Source organism: Rhinatrema bivittatum, chromosome 9 (genome assembly GCF_901001135.1).
Source record: "Rhinatrema bivittatum chromosome 9, aRhiBiv1.1, whole genome shotgun sequence".
NCBI classification, from domain to species: Eukaryota; Metazoa; Chordata; class Amphibia; order Gymnophiona; family Rhinatrematidae; genus Rhinatrema; species Rhinatrema bivittatum.
The window spans coordinates 89,991,796-90,017,955 of record NC_042623.1 but is presented as its reverse complement, the minus strand read 5'-3'; the positions used below and the strand labels follow the sequence as shown (position 1 = coordinate 90,017,955).

Here is a 26,160-nt window from a genome sequence, read left to right as displayed (position 1 = left end):
ATGTCCTGAAGCAGGTGTCCATTGAGAAATCACCACAGAAGCATAAGGAACCCTAAATGCAATTCTTATTCATGTGACCCCATCCTTTGAATCAGATTTGGCAGGCCTAGCAATGCTGCGTTATGAGATATATCATTTGGGGCCAACTTCCTTACTCTTTTACATGACTTTTTTCTTGAAAAGTAAATACAATTCCACTGATTTACAGAGCATGTGTAGTTATTTTTCATATTTGACTTGATTAGCTTTTGATAGTTACATCAACAGGAAAGGTGAAGGAAAAACATTGTTTTGTTTACGATCCTTTAATTAGTGAAATTCTTTGTGGTTTTTTTTTAACCTTCTGCTATCTCGAGAGTTATTGTTCTTCTTGTGCAATCATCATTTGTGGTACATGTGAAATCTCAACATTTCTCCACATAGAATATACCATATGATCTAGAATCCCAAATGGCCAGTCTGATCAAACACTTCAGGATTTCCATTTCCAACTGCATTAAATGCCCTGCTTTGCTGAAGGCTTAGGTCTTAAGGAAGTCTTTTGTATTTTCAGTTTTCAAACTCAAAATGTGGAATTAAGGGTTGACAAAACAAGTTGTATGGGATACCTTTTCATTGGACTATCTTAATCTGTGCTGAGCTTTCAAAAATTATCCTGTTTTCATCAGGATAACACTTAAACTTGTCACAGATGTATTGTTAGTCAAATAAAAAGGTATCACCTACAACTTGATTGTTGACCCTTAAATCCATGTATCCAGGTGGACCTCAAACCCTTGCTCAAATTCAACATGAATCCAAGCAGTATGGTGCAAAGAGTCTGGCCTTTTAGCTAACATTTAGAAACTGATCAGTTTGAGTTTTTAGAACTCTTCAGGAACCCATCTACAAAGGCATTAATAGGTAGTGAAAGCAATATATATCTAATATATGTCTAATATAGCATACCTCCTTCCCCTCCCCCACACCTGTCAGGACAGGAAGTGCTATAGACAATTACCTCTGTCACCTCTTATACCTATGTAATCCGAATAGCTCAGAAAGGACCACAGGTTTTTTCCACAGAATCAGACTTTTGTCAAACTTTTCATGTTCAGAAGTTAGAATAAAATAGATAATACATATATCTATACTAAGTAAAGTTCTGCATCATTAGTAAACTTAACATATCAGAGACCTTGACTTGCTCAGGGTATTATAATAAACATAACTAGCTAACTAACCATATATCTTTAGGAGACTATCTTCCGTTTCACCCTGAAGCAGTTTCTGCTGAAGGGAGCCGGCATTCTTGGTCCCAGTAGCTTGCTGGGCTAAGGCTGGTCTGAGATCCTGGAGAAGGAAGACAAGTTTGAGACAAAAAGCCAGATAACAGCAGGGTTTCTTACATGCACAGAACACTGAAGCCCATCTGCTGCATCGCAGGGAGAGGTGGGGGTGCTGGCTCAGGCCTCATCCCCGGATGTAAATGGTTCATCTTTCACAGGCCCCCTGAACCCTTTCCCCAGCTGTTTTTAATAGGCAAAGCATGAATATTTATTTATTTATTCACTTTCTTTTTTATACCGGTATTCAAAAAAAATATCATATCAGTATACATGATAAAAACATTCAAATCCATCATAAAACAATATAATAACATTTCTCAAAACCTATTAAACAGATACAAATAAATAGTTAATAAAATACCTAAAAATGTAAGAAGTTCATGCATAGTCAAGCAGCGGAACAGACGGAGTCATTTCTCCATTTCAGACTGCTGGCCCCCCCTCCCATGAGGAAATTACTGTTCCTGCTGCATGACAACTCCAGACAAGAACTTGATATTGATCTTGCAACATTTTGACCCATAAGCTCCCTTGCGATGTCAGTGCTTTTCTGTGGGTTGACCTGTGTGATAAACTGCCCTTTAGATAGGCTGTTTTTTGTCTCTGGGCAGATTTGGTTTATTTTCCCCTCTGTCACCTGTCTCTGTCCAAGGCAAGAAGCTATAGCCCTAAGTTAAACAGGTAGATCAGATAACCTGAGCACCTGTTGTCATTCTGGTCAAACGTTCCTCATCTTGTTTTTTTGTTGAAACATACATGTTAGTGTCCATGTTTCATTTTCAGTTTTTATTTTATTTTGCCTGGGAATTTCAATGTTTATAACAAAAAAATGTCAGTGGAAAAATTATTTTGATATATCACAGGAGAAAAATCAATGGAAAATTAATTTTTCCACTGAACTCATTTTTATTCCAACACTAAAATTCCCAGGTGAAATGAAATAAAAGCTGAAAACAAAGGTCCCTATAGATATAGTAAAGGACAATTGTTATGCAGCAAGAAATGAAGTCCCACTGCCCAAAACAGTGAAATTGCCAACCTGCCTGGACATGGGGGCGGAAGGGTAGATATTCAAAAGCCATTTAGATGGATAACTCACAAGTTAGCCAAATAAATGGCTAATGTGGCATATTCAGCCCCTTATCCAGCTATAATTTATCATATTAAAAAATGGGTGATATGGGGAGAGGCTGAGATATTCGGCTAGGTTAGCTGGATATCTCAGCCCCTCTCCGGGTATATCCGGCTAGCTTATCCAGATAACTTTAGACCTCCTTCCAAGCAGATAACTTGTTACTTAAATGGATATCTTTAAAAGATAGCCAGTTAAGTAGCGCTGAGAGACAACTAGGGTTGTTTACAAGAGCTAATTAACATGCATTAACAGACAATGTTAATGCACTTTAGTACATTGGCCTCAAAGTATTTTGCTTAAAAATACTGAGGCTAATTAATATTCAGAAGGCTGCTTAGTGGAGAAGTTATCTACATAAAGTTAGCCGGATAACTTGTCCCCTAAAGGCAGCGGGATAAATGTCTCGCTGAATATATTTGCTTAAAGTTATCTGGCTACATGTAATCGGATAACTTTAAAACCTAACTGGCTATGTTTGAATATATGAATATCCAAAAATACACCAAAACAGCGAACTGCTATTAATCAAAAAACAATCAAGAGCGAAAGCTCTGTCGCTGAACTATTAAATAAACTTTTCAAAAAATAATGTGTGTTTTACAAATGGTTTTAAATAAAGTAAATACCTACACTATCAGATGGAAAAATTTGTATTTGTTAATGTAATTTATAAAAAATATTAATGGAGTCAGAGAAAGGTTTCATACTAGTGTAGGTGCCCTGCACCTCTGTAAGGTGAACATATAATCATCAACCTTCCTCCTCCTCCTCGATGATTTTTAATAATGGTTTTTTTTAAAAGATTTTTTTATATATATGCTTGTGTTATCCCTGAAAACACCTACAGGATTCTTCCGTGGCAATGTAATTTTTAAATGCAATACTGCAAACTATTTACTAAATGCTACTCAACGAGAATGTTAATAAAGGGTATAAAAACAGACTTCCCCGTTTTTGGTTGGTATGTCCATCTTCTTCTGTGTTATCCCAACATGTTTCAGACAGAAATGCCTTTCCTCAGGGGGTTCAATGTTTCCCGGAACCAACTTCACGGAGTCTGCAACCCTCTTCTCAACGGTTTCTCCTGAGTTCAATGTGTTGTGCCCAAAAGCGATCTTCCTTTCTGGATCGCCCGGAAGAATGACCTGTCAGGGGAACAGACTCCTTATATATATTACTACTGGGGCTCAAAACAACCAATGAGAAATCTCAACATTGCGACGTGATTGATGACGTCTCTATCGGACCTGCAAGAGAACTCGCTCTATGGACTGGTGGTAAGAGTCTCGGACCTGAAAGAGGCACTCTGGACTGTCAAGACATAATCAATGACGTCGGTATCACACCTGCAAAAGAACTCATTCTATGGGCTGATGCTGCGGTCCAAGAATCTTAAATGAGGCTATTCAAGCTGTCAAAATTGTAAACAAAGGAAACCTTCCCACGGGCTTTAAAGGTCCGGATATTTCGGTCTTTTGAGCGATCGGGTAACAAGACAACTGGCATATCCGGTGAATTGTCACTGTGACTCCATTTAATCGTTCATAAGAGGATATTGAAATTGAGCTCATCATTCATACCACGAGGTACTGAAGTTTGCAAAGTAAAAATCCAGAAGGCTTCTCGTGTGTTGAGCAATGATCGTATATCCCCACCACGGGGTGAGAGCTGTATTTGCTCAATAATCGTCCATTTTAAATCTGCGATTGTGTGGCCAAAATCCACCAGATGTTGAACCATGGGTGCCGTAAGTTTCAACGTGGTAAACCGTGATTTGTGTTCCCCAAGTCTCACTCGAATGGGTCTGGTGGTCCGTCCTATGTATAATTTTGGACATGTACAGATAATCGTGTACACCACATTATTAGACTGACAATCTGTATTACTCTTCCTCCAAATCTTGTAACCTGAAGGTGGAACTTCCCATAAAACACCCGTAATGGTCTGTGAACACCAAGAGCAATGGCCACACTTTCGATGACCCACTAAAGGGTCCTCTCTGTCACAACTATCTATCTGAGCATGTACTGTCTGATCTCTAATGTTTTTCCCCCGTGACATGGCAAATGTAGGTGGTTCTGAAAAAATGTCATACATAGATAGTATATGCCAATGTCTGTGTATTGCTGCTTTTATTGCGCTTGCTGCTGTTGATTGTTGCAAAACACACGTCAACCTGGATTCTTCCTTCTGGGGTTTATATTGTAAAAGTGACGAACGTGCACTGAATTTTGCTCTTTTATAAGCACTATTAACAGCCTTTTGTGGATATCCCCTTTGTTGGAATCTGCCAGTCAGAATCGCTGCCTGTATCTCAAAGTCCTTCGCTGTAGAACAAATTCTTTTAGCTCTGAAGAACTGACTCACTGGGAGCCCCATTTTGAAGCTCCAAGGATGGTGACTTGAAAATCTTAACAAATTGTTACGATCAGTCGATTTACGATGGATGGTAGTATGTAATTCTCCATTGACTATGTTGATCAGAACATCTAAGAAAGTGATCTGCCGTTTAGAAACATGGGAAGTGAATTGCAAATTTTCATCCTGAGTGTTGATCCAGTCCAAAAAAGATTGTAGTTGTGTTTCTGAACCTTTCCAAATATAGAAAATGTCGTCTATAAAACGATACCAGCATGAGATGTATTGCCACCAATGAGACGTGTATACCCTGATCCTTTCGAACTGGGCAACATACAAATTTGCTACCGATGGGGCGAGGGGGGACCCCATCGGGATCCCATGTATCTGATGATAACAATTTTGACCGAACCAAAAAAAGTTGTTATGTAGCACTAATTCAGCCAACTCTAGCAATGTATGGGTTTTAATCCTTTCTGTGTCGCTGCGATGACCCAGTGTATGTTCCACAATTTCTAATGCTGAGTCTTGCGGTATGTTGGTATACAAAGAATTTATGTCCATGGTCACCAAAATGACTGATTGCCACTCAACTGTCAAAGATTCTAAGTTTCGTAAGAAGTGAGATGTTCAGCGATGTTCAGCGACAGAGCTTTCGCTCTTGATTGTTTTTATGTTTGAATATAGCCAGTTAAGTTCTAAAGTTATCCGGCTTTGTGTGGGAGGATAACTTGCTACTTAAATGGATGTCTTTAAAAGATATCTTTCAGGGTCAGCCCCTGTCACATGGTAGGAGCACAAGATGGTGCCGATGGCCATGTGACAGGGGCTGACCAATGGCACCGGTAGCCCCTGTGACATAGTAGGTCAAAGGCTATTGGCGCCATTTTGAAAACTGCAGCTGAGGGTGTGAATACAGGGGATGGCTCCCGGACCTCCCGCTGGACCACCAGGGAGTTTTGGTAAGTCTTGGGGGGGTCAGGAGGGTGGGGGGTTTGTTTAAATTGGTTTCTTTAGGCGTCCGAATAATTCGGCGAAGATTTGTGTATTCGTGGGGAATCGCGATATGTTTCGCTTCCCCACGAATACGATGAATATGGCCACATCCGTTGCAGATTACCAATACGTAGGGACCGAATGCACACCCCTAGTCAGCACTACTTAAGTAGATATCTTTTAAAGACATCCATTTAAGTAGCAAGTTATCTGGTCACACAAAGCTGGATAACTTTAGAACCTAACTGTCTATATTCAAACATAGTATGTAATTACACAAAGGGTATATTAAATACAACTCTCTATAATCTTGTCATAAAATTACACAAATTTAGAGAGCCAAATTAAATATATTAAACATGCAAAATTTATTTAAATCCACCAACAACCTATATAGACAATAAAAGCTAAGCTAGCACACTCACACATTCATACCAACACATTAAAAAATATGTTCGTTGAGATATCACATACAAAATGCAGTCTCTTGCTACAAATATGTTACACATATATACTTTCTATACAAACAATCAACAATGTAAGTCTCATATATTGCCATGAGTTTCTTCAACTAAGATGTTTAATTCCTGATGTCCGACAAAAGTAGATCAAAAGATCTCTTCGTTTCACTCCTCACACGAGGGGCTTCCTCAGGGACCAATATGATTCACATGTGTGTTACATATGCTACCGCACTGTAATAAATCAATATAACAGGAATTACCCTCTAAATTAATCTAGAGAACCCTTATCACTCATTGCCAATCAAAATATCTCTTCAATTTTTTAACTTTTTTAATTACAAACATTTTTTTAAACATTAAAACCCTGCCCGAATTCACCATCACCAAGCTTAATTTAAAAATATCTCCAATTTCTTTTATAACCCTATACTTTAACCAAACCCTTTACAATCAAATAATAAAAAACAAGATTTTTTTCTTTCTCCTCTTTAACCTATACTGAACCCCTGACAAACTCAGGTCAAATATATATCACGGCCATACCTACCTTGAGTTATAAATACATCCATATGTTTCACTTCAATAACTTCTTATAAACGCCATTCCTCCCAGTATTTTCAATACATCCGGGGCATCAATTCAAACACTTCATTTTTCACGGCGTGTCAATCGGTATTCCCGTTAAATATTACAAACCGGTACTAACTTCAATACCTTCTCAAGGACCTTATAAGACACACCAACCTGTGCTCTCAAAAAACATATCCTGTAACGATATAACCCACAAAATTATCCTTATACCTAGAAAACTCACTTACCATTCACCACCAACTACTGCAATGCACAGGAAACCTTCCAATACTCACGTTCAGACCGGAGGTGACGTACCACGTCGTCACCCGCTGAAGAATGAAAGTCATGCTTGTTCAAACAACTTTATATAAAGCGAGCACTAATAATTAGACACACTTGTCAATTATTTTCTCACAACCTCAACATAGTTGTCCAAGGAACAAACCACTCCAATCCACTTTTATTCTAATCAAAACATAATAGACCCTGCTGAAACTTTCACCGACCCACCTGTTAATAAAACGCATTCCATTCTATAGGACCATTGAGTCCTAACGGTATCACAGTCTGCCAACTAAAAATAAATTGTTGTTCAATCTTTCTTAACATGAGGGATAAATCTCCCCCATGTTGAAGGGTTACTTGCTTAATCACAAAAAAGCGAATATCTTCTACAGTATGGCTACTCTCGATCCAATGGCTTACTAAAGGAGCATGTTCCCGTAATGCCTTAATACGGCTTCGGTGCTCAACAATACGGCAACGAATAGAACGCGTCGTTTGTCCTATGTAGATTAAATTACACGGACAAATAATAGCGTATACCACTCCACTAGTGTTGCAATCAAACAGCCTTGGAATTTTATAGGGAAATTTCAAATGAGGATGACAAAACATTTGACACCGCAGCGTTAAAGGACAAACAGAACACGATCCACAAGGCACTTGTCCATATGTCGAACCTAAATCACCTGATACCTTACCACCCTTAAGTTTATCATATAAAGTTTGACATTTTTTCATGGCAAATACAGGATTCTCTGTAAAACAAGGTATAGTTGACAGAATGTGCCAATGGTTTAACACAATATCTTTTATCTGAGTGCTCTTCATAGAAAATGGGATGGTACAGATCATCCGATTTAAAGTCTCTTTTGGATTATAAATCAACAAGTTGTCCCTGTTCGAATATAGTGCACGTTTGTAAGCTTTTTTTATAACAGACTTAGAATACCCTCTAGCTATAAATCTATCCTGTAACTGGGATGCCTGCATTTTAAACTCGGCCGTGGACGTACATAACCGACGATATCGCAAAAATTGACTTATGGGGATGTTATCCTTCAATTGTTTCGGATGAAAACTACAATAATGCAAAAGTGTATTCCTGTCTGTACTTTTCCTGTGCACCGTGGTGTCCAACTTCTTACCATGAACAAAGACCTGCATGTCCAAAAACGTCACAGAATGTTTATGTTGAACCACAGTGAACTTTAAATGTTGATCCCAAGAATTCAATAAATCCAAAAATTTCTCTAACTGTACCACATTACCACTCCAAATAAAAAATAAATCATCGATATAGCGTTTCCAACATACTACATATCGAAATAAATCGGATTTATAAACCCATTTGCTCTCAAAATTTGCCACATATAACCCAGCTACACTGGGAGCCATTGGTGACCCCATAGGGATGCCTTGAATCTGTAAAAAATAATCTGACTGAAAACTAAAACAATTCTGAGTTAAAGCAATTTCTGCAATGGTAATCAAAAAATGTACTTTCCTTTGTGGAATATCAAGCTTCACTAGCTCCCCTTCAATCACTTGTAAAGCTTCCCTTTGAGGTATACTGGTGTATAACGAAGCTATATCCGCTGTAAGTAAAATCCAATTCGGTTGTATATCCGGCAGACCTGTCAACTGATTAATGAAATCAGTGGAATCTTTAACGTATGAAGGTACACTCTGTACTAGGGGTTTCAAATAATAATCAATCATCTGTGCAAGGGGCTCCAAAACAGTCCCTATTCCCGCCACAATCGGTCGCCCGGGCGGGTTTATCAGTGTTTTGTGGATCTTTGGTAAAATGTACAGATGAGCTGTAGTGGGAAATGCTACCTGCAAAAAGCGATGTTCTTTATTAGTGATAATTTTATCCTTATTCGCTTTTTCTAAAATCTCCATAACTTGCTGATGCAACGCAGGCGTCAGATTTTCATCCAATTTTCTATACGCCTGTCTGTCAGATAATTGACGATACACTTCATTTTCATAGTCCCTCTGGTTCATGACCACGACAGCGCCTCCCTTGTCCGCGGCCATTATCCGTATAGAACTGTCTTCCCGCAAAATTTTCATAGCTTGCCACTGTTCCTTAGAGAGATTATATTTAATAAAATCTCTCTGACCTTCCATTTGATTCAGATCTCGAAGTACCAAACTTTGAAAGGTTTGAAGCAAATGGCTAGGGGGAGTAGGTGGAATCCATTTCGAAGGTTTGTAAAGCCCATCCCTATTGCTTAAGCTTCCCTCATCCATAAAAAACTCCTTAATATGGAGACGTCTAAAAAATTTTTGAAGTTCAACCCGAGTCACAAACGAATCATATCGACAGGCAGGACTAAATGAAAAACCTTTATTTAACACCTCTAACATAGGTTTAGTCAAAACTTTATCAGACAAATTAAACACAGAGGTATCACTCATAACACCTGTATCATGGTCTATCGGCGCAGATTGTAATTGGCACTGTACGGTCTGTTTTTTTGAAACCTGGACCCCCGTGTTCCCCTGTTTCCACGGGCCCGCTGCTCTAAAAAATGAGAATCAGTATGTTGGTGGGGCTCATGACTAGCATTGGAACTTTCTCCCTCTGCAAACCTTACCTGGCGTTTATCTTTATTTTTTTCTTTTTGTACATCTTCATCTGTGGAGTCATCAGATGAGGAAAAATCGCCCTTTCTTTGGCTGAATCTCTGTTTTCTATTGATTTGCATCCAGTGGTATACATAACCACCATTATAATCCTTCTCATCTCTAAAAAATTTGCTGATTTTTATTTTTCTAGTTTCTTCACGATACTCATCTAATTGTTTTTGTAGCTCACTCATCTGATTAGATAATGTATCTGTTGACAAATCATTCTGAATTTTTTCCAATTCAAGATCAATATCTTTTGTCAGTTCTACAAGACTGACTTTGGTAGTTTCGATGATTAAAATCATCAAATCGTGCGAGCATTTATTGAGTATCGAGTTCCATTTCTGGACAAAAATATCATCATCAGCAAATAGAGAAGGAGATTTATTCACCCTCAACCCCCGCGGAATGCGCTTCACATGACAGTATTCAGCCAAAGTAGAGGCGTGCAATTCCATCCGTATAGCTTTTTTACGATTTTTTGCATAATTCTCCCAATTACCTGTACCATCATTTTTATTATTCTGTTGTACAGACTCAAAAAGATGAAACCCTGCAAGAATAGTACTGGCCGCTTGTTCAGTATAGGAATACATATTATCCATTGAACCCTTAATCTGGTAACCAACACGGTATGTAATTACACAAAGGGTATATTAAATACAACTCTCTATAATCTTGTCATAAAATTACACAAATTTAGAGAGCCAAATTAAATATATTAAACATGCAAAATTTATTTAAATCCACCAACAACCTATATAGACAATAAAAGCTAAGCTAGCACACTCACACATTCATACCAACACATTAAAAAATATGTTCGTTGAGATATCACATACAAAATGCAGTCTCTTGCTACAAATATGTTACACATATATACTTTCTATACAAACAATCAACAATGTAAGTCTCATATATTGCCATGAGTTTCTTCAACTAAGATGTTTAATTCCTGATGTCCGACAAAAGTAGATCAAAAGATCTCTTCGTTTCACTCCTCACACGAGGGGCTTCCTCAGGGACCAATATGATTCACATGTGTGTTACATATGCTACCGCACTGTAATAAATCAATATAACAGGAATTACCCTCTAAATTAATCTAGAGAACCCTTATCACTCATTGCCAATCAAAATATCTCTTCAATTTTTTAACTTTTTTAATTACAAACATTTTTTTAAACATTAAAACCCTGCCCGAATTCACCATCACCAAGCTTAATTTAAAAATATCTCCAATTTCTTTTATAACCCTATACTTTAACCAAACCCTTTACAATCAAATAATAAAAAACAAGATTTTTTTCTTTCTCCTCTGTTTGTAATTAAAAAAGTTAAAAAATTGAAGAGATATTTTGATTGGCAATGAGTGATAAGGGTTCTCTAGATTAATTTAGAGGGTAATTCCTGTTATATTGATTTATTACAGTGCGGTAGCATATGTAACACACATGTGAATCATATTGGTCCCTGAGGAAGCCCCTCGTGTGAGGAGTGAAACGAAGAGATCTTTTGATCTACTTTTGTCGGACATCAGGAATTAAACATCTTAGTTGAAGAAACTCATGGCAATATATGAGACTTACATTGTTGATTGTTTGTATAGAAAGTATATATGTGTAACATATTTGTAGCAAGAGACTGCATTTTGTATGTGATATCTCAACGAACATATTTTTTAATGTGTTGGTATGAATGTGTGAGTGTGCTAGCTTAGCTTTTATTGTCTATATAGGTTGTTGGTGGATTTAAATAAATTTTGCATGTTTAATATATTTAATTTGGCTCTCTAAATTTGTGTAATTTTATATTCAAACATAGCCAGTTAGGTTTTAAAGTTATCTGATTACATGTAGCCAGATAACTTTAAGAAAACATATTCAGCGAGACATTTATGCCGCTGTCTATACAAGATAAGTTATCCGGCTAACTTTACATGGATAATTTCTCCACTAAACAGCCTACTGAATATTAGCCTCAGTATTTTTAAGCAAAATACTTTGAGGCCAATGTACTAAAGTGCATTAACATTGTCTGTTAATGCATGTTAATTAGCTCTTGTAAACAGCCCATGTTGGTGACGTACTAATGAGTTTTATGTTAACATGGGTGTTAGCACGTTAATTTACTAGCATTAATGTTATCACAGAAACCTAACTACACCTTGGATCTGTGTTCACCTTTGCACATTTTAATGCATACTGTTTTCCTGTAGCTGTGTTTAAAAAAGGATTGGATAAGTTCTTGGAGGAGAAGTCCATTACCTGATATTAATTAACTTGACTTAGAAAATAGCCACTGCTATTACTAGCAACAGTAACATGGAATAGACTTAGCTTTTGGGTACTTGCCAGGTTCTTATGGCCTGGATTGGCCACTGTTGGAAATAGGATGCTGGACTTGATGGACCCTTGGTCTGACCCAGTATGGCATGTTCTTATGTTCTTAGGTAGTTAGCTGTTTTGTACAGTTTTGCACTTCAATACCTCTGCATAGGTTTTTATGTTAATACTCTTGCAAGCTAATTAATGCATGTTCAAACTGCTGTTAAAATTCTTAAAATGGATTACGCATGCTGACACTGCTTTTAGCACATGTTAATGCTTAAAAATTATTAGCACATTTCAGTTAATCAGACTCCGTGTTTACCATCTAACCTAAACAAAGCTATTCAGTGAACCCATTTCTGGGAGACTTTAAGCCAAACTTTGCTTTCTACCATGCCTTCTGATGCCATTTTCGTGTTTCTGTAATGCCAGTTTCAGAAGAAAGAAGCAGAACTACAAACAAATCAGTGTGTTGAGATGTGAATTCATAAACCAGGGCTTTGCACAAGTCACCAGCTAAGACCTGGGTCACATTTGTGTGCAGTCCTTTGCTGTCAGCAGCAGTAGCTTATCAGTGACAATTTGTCTTCCGCTCTTGTTAAAGAGGGATGGAGAAGTTGGTGCCATTATTTCTCTTTTTAATACAAAAAGACTGCTTTTACCAAGACTTCTCTCTCATTTTAAGCATATGGTTAAAACACCAGGAAGATCAGGAGTACTCGACTTCAGTGCTCGGGGATTATAAATAGATTTTGCTTATCTGCATGAGATAACCCTCAGACCTGGAGCTCATTCTTTGAAACCAAATAAACAGAAGGGACAGGGCTGGATTTACCTTTCCGGCGCTTGTAGGCAGCAAGGGGGGGGGGGGAGGCGGACACTTTCCCTGCCCCCCCCCCTCAAGATGCAGGGTGGGGGGACTTACTCCCAACCCATCCCACTCCATCAAAGTCATGAGAAGTATAGTGGGGAGATTGAAGGGGAGGGGAATAAGAGACCCCAGATTACCCTTTTCCAGTTTTTCCCCTGTCCAGGCCTCTCCTCCACCTCGTAGCTGGCTGTTACCTTACATAAAGTATAAAATTTACGTTTTTTAATTTTCTTTGAAAATATTGTAAACCGCTTCGGTCATCTCTTGTACTTGGTGAAACGGTATATAAATGTATTAAATAAATAAAGTGGCAGCATCCCAACTGGCAGCAGCGTGCTTTAAAACAACTTTGAAAAAGAAATTCAAAGCAGGGCCTCCAGCCACCCATTTCATGCTCAAGGCCTTTTGGTGCCCTGCTCCCTGCTCACAAACAGGCTTCCTGTTACTATGGAAACCCTGGAGAGGGGTAGGGCTGCCACAGGACCTTGAATGTGCCTTGGCTGCTGCCAGTAGCAGATGTATGGTGGGGAAGGATCGTAAGATTTTAGTATCACCTTGGGTGCCTAATACCCTTGGACCAGTAGACAAAAAAACCTCTGACTAGTTTGGATGAATAATAAAGTATAACTTCATATAGCCATTATATATTACATGTGATATACATTAGGTATATAGACAGAACTAATGAAGGACAGGTCTTAATAAAAATGTAAACTAGAATTTTGTTCCTTTTAACTGTGCTTTAGGGATATAATTTCTAATCTGTGTTGTCTGGGTGCCATTTTGTGCATTTCTTTTGAATAAGGTTCTTCATGAAACACGGGATAGGAATGAATCAGAGTAGGTCCAAGCTCCCTGAAAACCAGATGAAAACCAGATCCACTCACATTCGCCTATGCAGACCAAGGAATATTAAAGCTCAAGCTCATGATAAAAGCTGGAATGGCACATAGTTTAGACTCCAATGTCCTTGTAATCATAGGCTCTGCGAACATTATCTTAAACTGCTGTAGCATGGGTTCACACGACTGATTTATAAAAAGTTCCAGGAAAATTGGAGTGTGTTGAGGGTGGGGGTCTCATCCTGAAACATGACCTTTCATTCTGGTCCATATTTCAGAAAAAAACCACTTTCCAATACAGCCTGTTTGAAAAAGATTTGCTTATATTTATATTTATTGATACGTTAAACAGTTAAACTGTCTTTATAAAATATTATATTGCTTTATTTATTTCCAGTTAAACTATTATTACTTTATTTAGCACTATGTTAAATTGTCAATCAGTTATACTGTTCCATATGTTCCTCGGTTCCATGTAAAGCTCCGCTCTCTGTTGAGCAGTTCTTCGTTTTATGTAAACCGGATTGATTTGTAGTCCATACAAGAACTTCGGTATATAAAAATTAAAAATAAATAAATAAATAAATTTTCCCTCTGTTCAAAGCACCAAGAAATGTATTAAGTTAGTTAAATAAAAAGGTATCATCTTTTTTTTTATTTTTCTTTACCTTTATGTCCATGCATTGAAAGTGTCATATAAGGAGATATATGTTTATCCAGAAATAGTCCTTTCAACACAAATTAAGAAAAGATGCATTTTAAGCCTTGTCATGACACTGCATTGCAGTTAAAATTCAGTTTGACCAGTTCTGTTATAATACATAGAAACATGATGGAATAAAAAGACCATATTGCCTATCTAGTCTGCCCATCCACACAACTGCTCGGTTTTATAGTCTCTATCAAACTCTCTTAGAAATTCCCTGTCCTTGTCCCATGCTTTCTTAATCCAAACACTGTGCTAGAATTCATATCCTGTCCTTGTCTCCACTATATCCATTGGGAGGCTCCATGTCTCTATCACCCTTTCTGTAAAGAAATGCCTCCTTAGATTACTCCTCATTCTACCCCTTTTGACTTTCATCCAGTGACCCTTCATTCTAGAGTCTCCAGTTCTGAGGCAGTATCTTGAATGGCTTAAATTAAATCAGGATGGGCTAATGTAGAATGTCAGGATGGCTAATAGGCATATATTTCAAAGGCGTTAGGCTTGTGAATCGGTGATGGAAAGTCACTAGTTGGTGTAGCTATCATTTTTACTCCAAAAAAAAGTTTTGAATATACTCATGTTAGTATTGCTACTATAAAATAAAATCATATTGCATTGAAATTATTTTCTAATTTATAGAAATTCAGAATTAAAACAATTTAAAACCCCTCTTGATAACCTGAATAGAAATGAATGGCAGTGTTATAGTATTTAGATTAGATTAAAAAATGGATTTGTATTCATGGTGCAGTATATGGAGATGCTAGTTTCAAATACAGACCTGTCTTCTCTTAGATGTCTTTATAGTATTCAGTTCTGGATTAGTTAATCTGACTCCACTCCCAACTACTTCAGAACTAACTGTGGAATAATTTCTGTTTATATCCATACTTAATTCTGGAGCTGACAAGAAAACAGCATTCATGCTATACCGGGGTACAAATTATATCGTAATGACAGAGAGGAGCACTCGGGAGGAGGTGTGGCGCTTTATGTCCGGGATGGCCAACAGGATAAACATCCTGCATGAGACTAAATACAAAATTGAATCTTTATGGGTAGAAATCCCTTGTGTGTCAGGGAAGACTATAGTGATAGGGGTATACTACCGTCCACCTGGTCAAGATGGTGAGATGGACAGTGAAATGCTAAGAGAAATTAGGGAAGCTAACCAAATTGGTAGTGCAGTAATAATGGGAGACTTCAATTACCCCAATATTGACTGGGTAACTGTATCATCGGGTCACGCTAGAGAGATAACGTTCCTGGATGGAATAAATGATAGCTTTATGGAGCAATTGGTTCAGGAACCGACGAGAGAGGGAGCAATTTTAGATCTAATTCTCAGTGGAGCACAGGACTTGGTGAGAGAGGGTAACGGTGGTGGGGCCGCTTGGCAATAGTGATCATAATATGATCAAATTTGATTTAATGACTGGAAGAGGAACAGTGTGCAAATCCACAGCTCTCGTGCTAAACTTTCAAAAGGGAAACTTTGATAAAATGAGAAAAATTGTTAGAAAAAAACTCAAAGGAGCAGCTACAAAAGTAAAAAATGTTCAAGAGGCGTGGTCATTGTTAAAAAATACCATTCTAGAAGCACAGTCCAGATGTATTCCACACATTAAGAAAGGTGGAAAGAAGGCAAAACGATTACCGGCATGGTTAAAAGGGGAGGTGAAAGAAGCTATTTTAGCCAAAAGATCTTCATTCAAAAATTGGAAGAAGGATCCAACAGAAGAAAATAGGATAAAGCATAAACATTGGCAAGTTAAATGTAAAACATTGATAAGACAGGCTAAGAGAGAATTTGAAAAGAAGTTGGCTGTAGAGGCAAAACCTCACAGTAAAAACTTTTTTAAATATATCCGAAGCAGAAAGCCTGTGAGGGAGTCAGTTGGACCGTTAGATGATCGAGGGGTTAAAGGGGCACTTAGAGAAGATAAGGCCATCGCGGAAAGATTAAATGATTTCTTTGCTTCGGTGTTTACTGAAGAGGATGTTGGGGAGGTACCCGTAATGGAGAAGGTTTTCATGGGTAATGATTCAGATGGACTGAATCAAATCACGGTGAACCTAGAAGATTTGGTAGGCCTGATTGACAAACTGAAGAGTAGTAAATCACCCGGACCAGATGGTATACACCCCAGAGTTCTGAAGGAACTAAAAAATGAAATTTCAGACCTATTAGTAAAAATTTGTAACTTATCATTAAAATCATCCATTGTACCTGAAGACTGGAGGATAGCAAATGCAACCCCAATATTTAAAAAGGGCTCCGGGGTGATCTGGGAAACTAGAGACTGGTGAACCTATTGTTGATGGCGGGTCTAATGATCAAAGCTATTCTTAAAAACAATATTACTGACCACAGAAATAGACAGACATGGTTTAATAAGGGAGAGTCAAGATGGGTTTTGCAAAGGGAAGTCTTGCCTTACCAATTTACAAAGATGAGCTGGTTAATATAGTGTATATGGATTTTCAGAAGGCATTTGACAAAGTCCCTCATGAAAGACACCTCAAGAAATCAGGAGGTCTTGCGGTCAAAGGCGGTATCCTATTGTGTATTGGTAACTGGATAAAAGACAGGAAACAGAGGGTAGGACTAAATGGTCAGTTTTCCAAATGGAGAAAGGTCATTAGTGGAGTGCCCAGAGGTCTGTACTGGGACCTATGCTATTTAGCTTATTCAGAAATGATCTGGAGAAAGAAATGTTGAGTGAGTTGTCCAGATTTGCAGATGACACACATTTGTTTCAAGTCATTAAAATGGCAGCAGATTGTGAAGAATTACAGAAGGATCTTGTAAGACTAGGAAACTGGGCTTTTAAATGGCAGATGCAATTTAATATGGACAGTGCAAAGCAATGCACATTGGAAAAATAATAATCCCAAACACAAGTATATGATGCTGAGTTCTGTGTTAGGAGTCACCACCCAGGAAGAGGTGCTTGGAGTCCTTGTGGACAATACCTTGCAGTCTTCAGTTCTATGTGTGGCAGTGGTCAAAAAGGCAAATAGAATGTTAGGAATTATTTGGAAAGGAATAGAAAACAAAACTGAGCATATCATAAATGCCCTTGTCTACATCCATGGTGTGACCGCACCTAGAGTATTGTGTGTAGTTCTGGTCACCCCATTTCAAAAAAGACATAATAAATAAAGTGTGACAACAATTTATAAAGGGGTTGCAAACACTCCTTTATAGAGAGAGGCTAAACTGATTAGGGCTCTTTAGCTTAAAAAAGAAACAACTGAGAGGGGATATAATTAACGATAAAATCCTACTGGGGTGGAATGGGTAAATAGGGAACTGTTATTTACCCTTTCAAACAGCGCTAGGACTCTGGGACACTTCATGAAGCTAGCAATCAACAAATTTAAAACAAAATCGTAGGAAGTATTTTTTTTTCACTCAGCGCACAATCAAGCTATGGAATCTATTGTTGGAGGACAACTAACATAGTGGGATTGAAAAGAGGACTATACAAATTCCTGAAGGAAAAGTCCATAAACTGTTATCAGCCATGTAGATCTAGGAAAGCCATTGCTTATCCTTGGGAATGTGATATATGAAAAAGAGCAACTATTGGGGATCTGATGGGTACCCATGACCGAGACTGGTCGCTGTTGGAGACAGAATACTGGACTTGATTCACCTCGGTCTGACCCAACATGGCATTTCTTATGTTCTTATGATTAGTTAATGCTGCAGTGCAGCAATGATACATACTTGCTGCCTGCTCACTTTGCAGTGTAAATTCAAAGTAGAAATGTTTAGCCCAAAGCAGCACTTGGACCAGAATCAGTAGCATATGCGAAATTGTATGCTTGCTTCATAAACTTGATGGAGTTGAGGATTGAGAGAATGATGCCCACAGTATATACATACAAGATGCAAGATACACACAGTAAACATCTTATCTACCACTGTAAAATAGAACAGTAAACCTAAATTAATCAATATTTTGTCTTATATTGCTAAGAGCATTCCCCTCAATCCAAACAAAATGTGTGGAATGACAAATCGCCATATACCATGGAAAACTGTGTCTAAGTGGGACAGCTCTTACACAGGTAGAAAGCGGCTTAACTCAATGGATCTCTGGGTCTTCTTTCGGTCAACAAACATATAAATATATTAAGTGGCGGCACTTCCAACTCTTTCCTAATGAAGGGGACAATGTACTAAAGTGCATTCCTGTTAATGCATGTTAAATGCAGTATGATGTGTGTTAACACATGGAAAGTTAAAGTATTTTAGTGCATCCATTCTCATCTTTACATGACCATTAGATGTGTGAACTCAAATATTTAAATGAACTAATTAGATGCCAAAATATGCTAATTGGCTCATTTAAAATTACCAAAGGTTAGCAAAATTTGAGTTAACACATTTGTATTGATGCCACCGTTAATGCAAACAATTTCCCAGAGGTGTATAAAGTTTTTGCATTATCAGTAGTATTAATCCAAAAAAATGGCTTTTAACGCACAATGCTTTAAAGACTTTATTCCTTTTAATACATTGTGCATTAACCGGCCTGCTAATGCATACATTACAATCAGTGCTTTAATGGTTGATTTTTAATGCACTTTAGTGCATTGGCCCCAAAGTTATTTAAATATAAAAGGAAGGAATGGCCTTCCCTACTGCATTCTCATCTTGCTTTAAGGCAGCCATTTTATATCAGAGCTTTGTTGCACATGTAGTGCTTTCTAAGTGGGCAGTGAATGAAGCTTTCCTTAGTTACTGTGGACCAGATACATGACACGATGTCTCTCTTTTTGTGCCTATAAGAAAAATGCTCTGTGCAAACGGTCTTGTTTCTGGTTCATAGCTAGACACAGTTGAGCCAAAGTTGATGCCTTTTCCTCAGCTTAAACTTTGCTTCTTTTTATGTGATGACAGTCGCAGGAGCAAGCCATATTTCAACGGCTAGTCCTGAATATCAGAATCTTAATGTTGTGAGAGAGGGGTTTTTTTAAATTAGGGAACCTTCCTCTCTTACTCATGAAACTCTAGTTTAAGGTCTTAGCATTTTTTATTGCATTTAAGTTAGCATATTTTATTTCAAGCATATAAATCTTTTTAAATAAAAAAAATATTCAAACACATTCCAGTGTGGAGTTGAAGAATCTATAAAAGGGTTTGCCGTTTACTACAAATGTATCTTAATAGTGTAGAAGTTTGTGCAGTGTCATACAAGACTATTCACAGAAACATATTAAGAAACTTACAATATAAGTTACTTTCCAGCTGGCCTGTTATAAGTGATAGACATCCCTGATGCAGAATGAGGGCTTCTTTAAGCATCTCTGCTTGTGACATCATGAAGCAAAGAAAACTGCAGATGCTCTAACAATCCATGCTAACAAATTTTAACAAGGAACCATGGTTTTTGCCACAGTTCTCAAGTCTATATGGCAGAAACATACATGAACTGAAAAATGAATGCAGTGTGCACAGCTCTACCACCACATAATGTTCTCTCAACACAACCAGAAAGCATAAAACCTTTGATTTTTTTATAGAGCAGATTTACACAGAACCTTAAGGTAGACCTCAGTAAGAGAAATTAATGGGGAATAGACACTGAGATTCACTCTTGCATGGCAGGATTAGACATTTTCACACAGAGCCCTCAGTTCAGTCCAAGTTTCCAGGATGAAGCCATGCCTCATTACCATAGTCAATCAGTTGTAATTCTGTGTTATACAGTGCAGCTAGTTAACTTATGTCATCGTTAGCTGGTAGCTGTTAAATGTTTTGCATGGGACGGAAACCTAAAATGTTCCGTTTTTTTTCTCTCCTCCAGGATCGTAATGCCTTTTGTGAAGACCTGTTTAATGGTCTTGCCTTCTGTGCAGACTATCTGGAAGACCATGACAGATGGATTCATCGCACCGTTGTTCAGAAGTATGGGAAGCTGCTTCTCATCAGTCAGTATACGCTTGGACCAAGACTGAAAAACCCTAATGCTCCTGTTGGCCTAGGTGGTTTTGTACCGTTTCACAAACTGAAATGCAACTCTTTATTTCCAAACTGCATTTGTTAAAATGATTGGTTTGAAGAGAGAATACATTTCTTAATGTCATCTTAACAAACTCACTTTCAAGATAATTGATTTTAAAAGGGGGGGTGGTGTGGGCAGAAGGGTTCTTTGGGAACAAATGTGTAGTATTTAATGGTACACTTTGTTGTGCAGTTAGATCAAACGTGCATAAAAAGTCACATATTGGACCAAAGAATAATTAATTAAAAAATAAAACCAAAAGGACCCTTATATTTTTTTATACATTATTAATCAAGAGGCATATACCAGACAAACATGTTTATTCTTCTGGCAATAACAATAGAGAAAAATGAGAATATACAAAACTCGTTCTGGATCATCAAAGATGAAATCCAAATGAGAAGGCATAGATCACAAGCAACAGTGAAAGAAAGTGTGCAGTCATACGCAGGCTTGCTCATGGCCAAAACTTGGGCACAGCAAAGTTTCTTTATATGGAATTATTAAATTTACAGTGATTTTTTTTTTTTTTTTAAACGGGAAAGAGGATTACTGAGGCCTGTTAACTTAGAGGAGCTAGCAAGTGGGTGTGCATATGACTGTCAGCTTTATTCATGGTTAATTATGATCTGTGCCTTCTCTTTTGGGTGCTATGCTTTTCATCTGTAATGTTCTTGACTGGGTTTTGTATATTCTATGACCCACATTCTTATGTTTTTTCCTATTTTGAAGTTGGATTCACTAAGCTGTTTTTATTCCCCGATAGACACAGAATGGAAAAAAAAAAAAAACCTTAGTTAATCTCCACTTATTATTGCCATATTCAACAGAATGGTTCCTAGCACATAATAATATCACATTCACAGTTAGTAGTGGTGCTATAATAATTACTCCAGCCTTGATGTAGCCAGCAATCACTAGTTGAGCTGGATATCTTACCCATCACACACATTACCAAGGCTACTGAAAAAGTGAATGCACAATCAAATTGCAGATTCTCTCATTTTTCAGCCCCTTCTATGATTTTCTGGCTTTTTTTTGTTTACGTGATTACTTTTCTCCTGCTGTTTTCTGCTTCTGGATGCGTCAGGATCTATGCTGTCACTAATGGAAAAGATAATTGAGAAGATTAAGATTACCAGCTGAGAGAGGGCCAGAATAACTCCAGGGTAAAAACCACCGATCTTGGAAGAGAGAATTGACAAATAATGTTCCTGATTGAAATCTGGTGATTCTCCAATCCCCTCTCCCCCAACCTTAGTTTTTGAATACTGTCCTCTCTTTCCTATTGACTGCATTCATAATCTGAGATGCCTCGCAAGATCAGTTTATAAATGAATCCTTATAGGAGCAATTTAGAACATCAAAACAGGATTCTGCAGTTAGATTGGTCAACACATAACATTTAGCTTACTTCTGTAGCTCCTTAAAGATCATCATGATAATTCTCAAACTTTCAAAATTTATGCAAGGTCTTGCCTAACTTTCACTTGGTCTAGAATTTCTTGTACGGAGGTGGTTTCACCAGCAATAATGATATAAGGGGGGGTTGTGGTTCATTATCATTACCTGGTAGTTTATTTGGTTATGTAGTTGGCTGGGTTGAAAGAACACTAGAAATTCTTACCTAGCCCTCTTCTGGTTATAGTACTGTAATCGGTCCATAAAGATCCAGAGGCATCTGAGGCCAGCTCTGCTGCTCACTGCAAAACCGTGCTTCCTGACTCCAAGTATAGCAATTGGGAAAAGTTCCAGGATCAGCCATGGTCCCTCAACTTCCACAGGATAGTCCATTGTCAAGAAATGCGGCCATATTGGTCATTATTACATAAATTGACTTAGGCCCCTTCACCTCTGTTTTTCCCATTTTATATGTATAGCAGAAATCTTTTGAAAGTTGTACATTTTCAAGGAATATGAACCTTCCTCTATTTAAACATAATTGAACTCACTGTAACCTGAATCCCTCTTTCAAGTCAATTTACCTAATCTTGTGCATCACTTAATTTAGCCTTGCATTTTAATTAATAAACCTGTTTGCCACTGTGTATATTTAGCATTGTATAAATGACCTATTGGTTTTACTTAAAGCTTTCAAATTGCTGAATTCTTAGCTGAAGATTAGTGACACATTAAAGAAAGTAAAATTATTAGCACTAAAGGCTACATAATTATCTATGCAGGATATGTTCATGTTTAAAAAAAAAACCCTTAAATAATTTGTGCACATAGAAACTTCATTTTTTACTTAACAATGAGCTATTGCTTTCTCTGTATGTTGTTTTTTTTACGTGATGTTCTATTTTTCAAACAGCAATACCAGCTATATTCCTCAAAATCTCAACGTGCATATTTCTTGCCTCTGTTGCTTCCTGTTTGGGTATATTTGTTGGTTGCCTTTCTTTTATGCCCTATATATGTTGTTTGTTTGTTTGTTTTATTATATCCATACACCTTATGGTTTGTTTGTTTTTGTTTTACCAGTTTCCTTCTCCCCTTTCAGACTTACAGCTCATCCATTCCCAGCCTTTATTAGGCTACAAAGCCATGAGCTTTCATTTGCAAGTACCCAGGGATGTTTTCCCCTATTTTTATATCCATCTGCAACCCCCGGCTCAACCCAGTCATCACAGCAAAAGGCTTTCTCCAGGGGGTCAGAGATTACAGCTTCTTCTGTAACCTGGCTAACATGAACCCATTAGCTGTCAACATTGAGTGAGTGAACAGGGTTGGTGCAAGGGTATTAGGCAACCTAGGTGAACCTGTAATCTTGTGCCCTCCTCCATACACACCTGCCTATTGGCAGCAACTCTAGCACAGCATCCCCCTCTCTCACCCTGCTCAGCATCCACCTCAAACCCTTTACCAAGTCCTGGATCCCCCATCCTTTTGGCCTCTGTACACAGTGCCCAGCATCCTTTCTCTCTATTCCTCTGTCCAGCATCTCTCCTCTCTTCTTCCCTTCATTCCCTGCTGAGCACACCAGCATCACCCAAACCTCTTTTTCAATGTCTAGCATCTTCTTTCCCTCCACCCCTACATGCCCTGAATCCTTGCTGTACTCCACTTTCATCTGCCCAGCACCCTCTCCCTCTCCACCTCCCTAACACCCTCGCTCCACAACTCCCCTACCCACCTAGCTTTCTGTCTCCACCCCTCACAACTACCCGGTTTCGATTCCCATCTCTCTTGTGAGGCTGTGCCTCAAAAGTGGGTAGACAGCACCTGAATGTTTCTGGGTGGTTTCCCCTACCCTCCCAAAATTGTAGTGCCCTAGGCGACCACATCATTTGCCTAACGAAAGAACCAACCCTGGCTGTGAACACTACCTCCATTGCATCCACAGCCCCGGCCAGTCCAGGGGAACAAGAATCTGACCTGGGAATCAAATCCAGATCCTCCATATGGCAGTTCTTCACAGCACTTTACACTGAGCTATCAATCTGGCATGCATTGTTTAACAGAAAATATCTCCTTGCCTGAGTCTAATCTTCCCTTGCTCATGCCAGATTCTTTTGTATATCATGATGATGATTGTACGGAGTTTGCAAAAAGATGAATGCAGCAGTGCCCCCAATTTACTGTAATTCAGAATGGTGGCACTAGCTAAGGAGGAAGAACTTTCAAACTATTATAGTGTTAGCAACTTTGACAATGAAATATAAAGCATAACAAAATATGGAACTCTTGATAAATTATCTTTAAATACTAGGTGAATTATCTAAATCAATGGCAGTCCAAGCTGATTTAGTACTGTATACACTGGCACTTTGATATAAAAACAACATATAAAGTGGTCAAAATGAAAAAAAAAACCCTTGAATAAAAAAAAAGTGATAAAAACAAAACTGTTAATAAAATAATGTAAATATAATCAATTAAAGGATTCAACAGTCAAAACAAAGAGATACAAATATAAAAACGCCAACAACGCAATGGAAAGCAAAAAAAAGTGAAAAATAAAGAATTAAAAACAAGACATTTCACTCAAAACTAGCCCAGCCTATTTTCCAGGCCATGTGTGCACAGTCCATACATATCTGGACTTCCAAAAAAAAAACACCTAATTCAGAATCCTCAAGTTCTTCCTGACATATCCTCAAACGTTTGTGTCAATAGGGCACCAAACAGAAATGTTACTGGGACACAGACACACACAACGTCCCAGTAACATGAGTCTCTTTCCATTCAGAACGTCAGTTTAAAGTCCCAAGATGCCCAAATTTGGGTGACATGCCTGCAAGTCAAATTTGGTGCCTTTGCTATTGCAAACCACAATCTTTTAGTGTTTCAGGCTTGGCTTTATTCAAAACAGCAACATAACAGTAATGTACTGGCTTATGTGTAGCAGATTTTATCCTAAACACAAGTCCAATTACTTCAAAGGACTTTATACAACAGGAGTTTCAATTCCAAGCTGACATACCCAGGTTCTGGTCACATTACTCACACAGATTGTGTCCAAGATTAGAATTTGCAGGTGCTCAGTTTCTTTGCTTTAACAAGTATACATGCAACTTATTTCAAAAGCAAGACTTTACAGATTTCCCACCAGGAATCCTGCTCAACTCAACAACTCTTGAATTGCTGGGAACAAGGTGGTGTTTCCAGAGATTCCTTTTGTAAGCCTTGAGAAGCAATTTGGTTACTCAGGGGTGGGATTGCAGGTCTTAACCTCAAGCTCTGCAAACATTCCAAGCTGACTTAACCTTAAACTTTCTACCATGTTGTTATTTGCTTTTATAATTTTATCTTTTGTTTTGGGTTTTTGAGTCTTTTAATAGGTATAGAATTTTGCATTTTGATATTGACACAATTGCATTTATCATTTACTTTTTTAAGGGATATTTTTCTTATTTTGACTTTTTTTTTTTTTTTGTGTTTATGTTGTCAAACGGTTTTGTTTTGCCTCCTTCTCCTTGCTTGTCACTTAGACTTGTAGTACAGTTGGTTAGGCTTTTTTTTTTCCCTATCTTAAATGAAATATGCACTTTCTCATAAATTTAAATGTTTATATTTTTGATGCTGCAACTTTTGTAACTATTTAATTACCATTCATGCTTAGATTTTGATATAATTTGTAATGCACTAAATGCAGCAGCTTTCCTAACCACGGTGACACACGTACAAAGGTACATGACATTTGCATTGCCTGTTTGGTTACAGCTTGCTGACTTATATGAATCAAATTAGCCAAGGAGAGCTGTAACATGTTTATAATATAGTGCAATATGTTCTTTTTTTAAAGCAATGTATTTCACCCACTCCTTTTCTTATCACCAACCAGGTATGCTTTGAAATAATAAAGGTTTTGTTTTTATCTCTTCTGAGTACTTTTATTTGAGAGCTGAAAGTTGAAATGGAAACATTATACGAGAACTGTTTAATAATGTTTGGCCTGTTCAGGCCTATTCTAAGAATGCATTGTTTGCAAAGCAATAAACCTCATTGGACCTTATAATATATGTGAAAATTTTCCAGATACATTTGTACCATCCTACGACATTGTAGGAATGCATTATGGTGCACATATGCATCAGCAGCCTTAACATAGTGCCAGCATGAGAGCTGGATGTCATACGGTAGTGTCCTAGGATGTTCCAGCATGT

At 37.8% G+C, this 26,160-nt stretch overlaps 1 protein-coding gene across 1 annotated transcript in view; it reads left to right on the top strand.

The window, feature by feature from the left end:
• CAV2 (caveolin 2) overlaps window positions 1-25,875 on the top strand; it is a 28,518-nt gene extending 2,643 nt beyond the window's left edge. The window contains exon 3 of the mRNA XM_029615474.1: window positions 20,354-25,875. Coding sequence (XP_029471334.1) covers window positions 20,354-20,504 — 151 coding nt within the window. The 3' untranslated portion in view covers window positions 20,505-25,875. The remainder of the gene's footprint in view (window positions 1-20,353) is intronic.
• The last annotated feature ends 285 nt before the right edge of the window (window positions 25,876-26,160 follow it).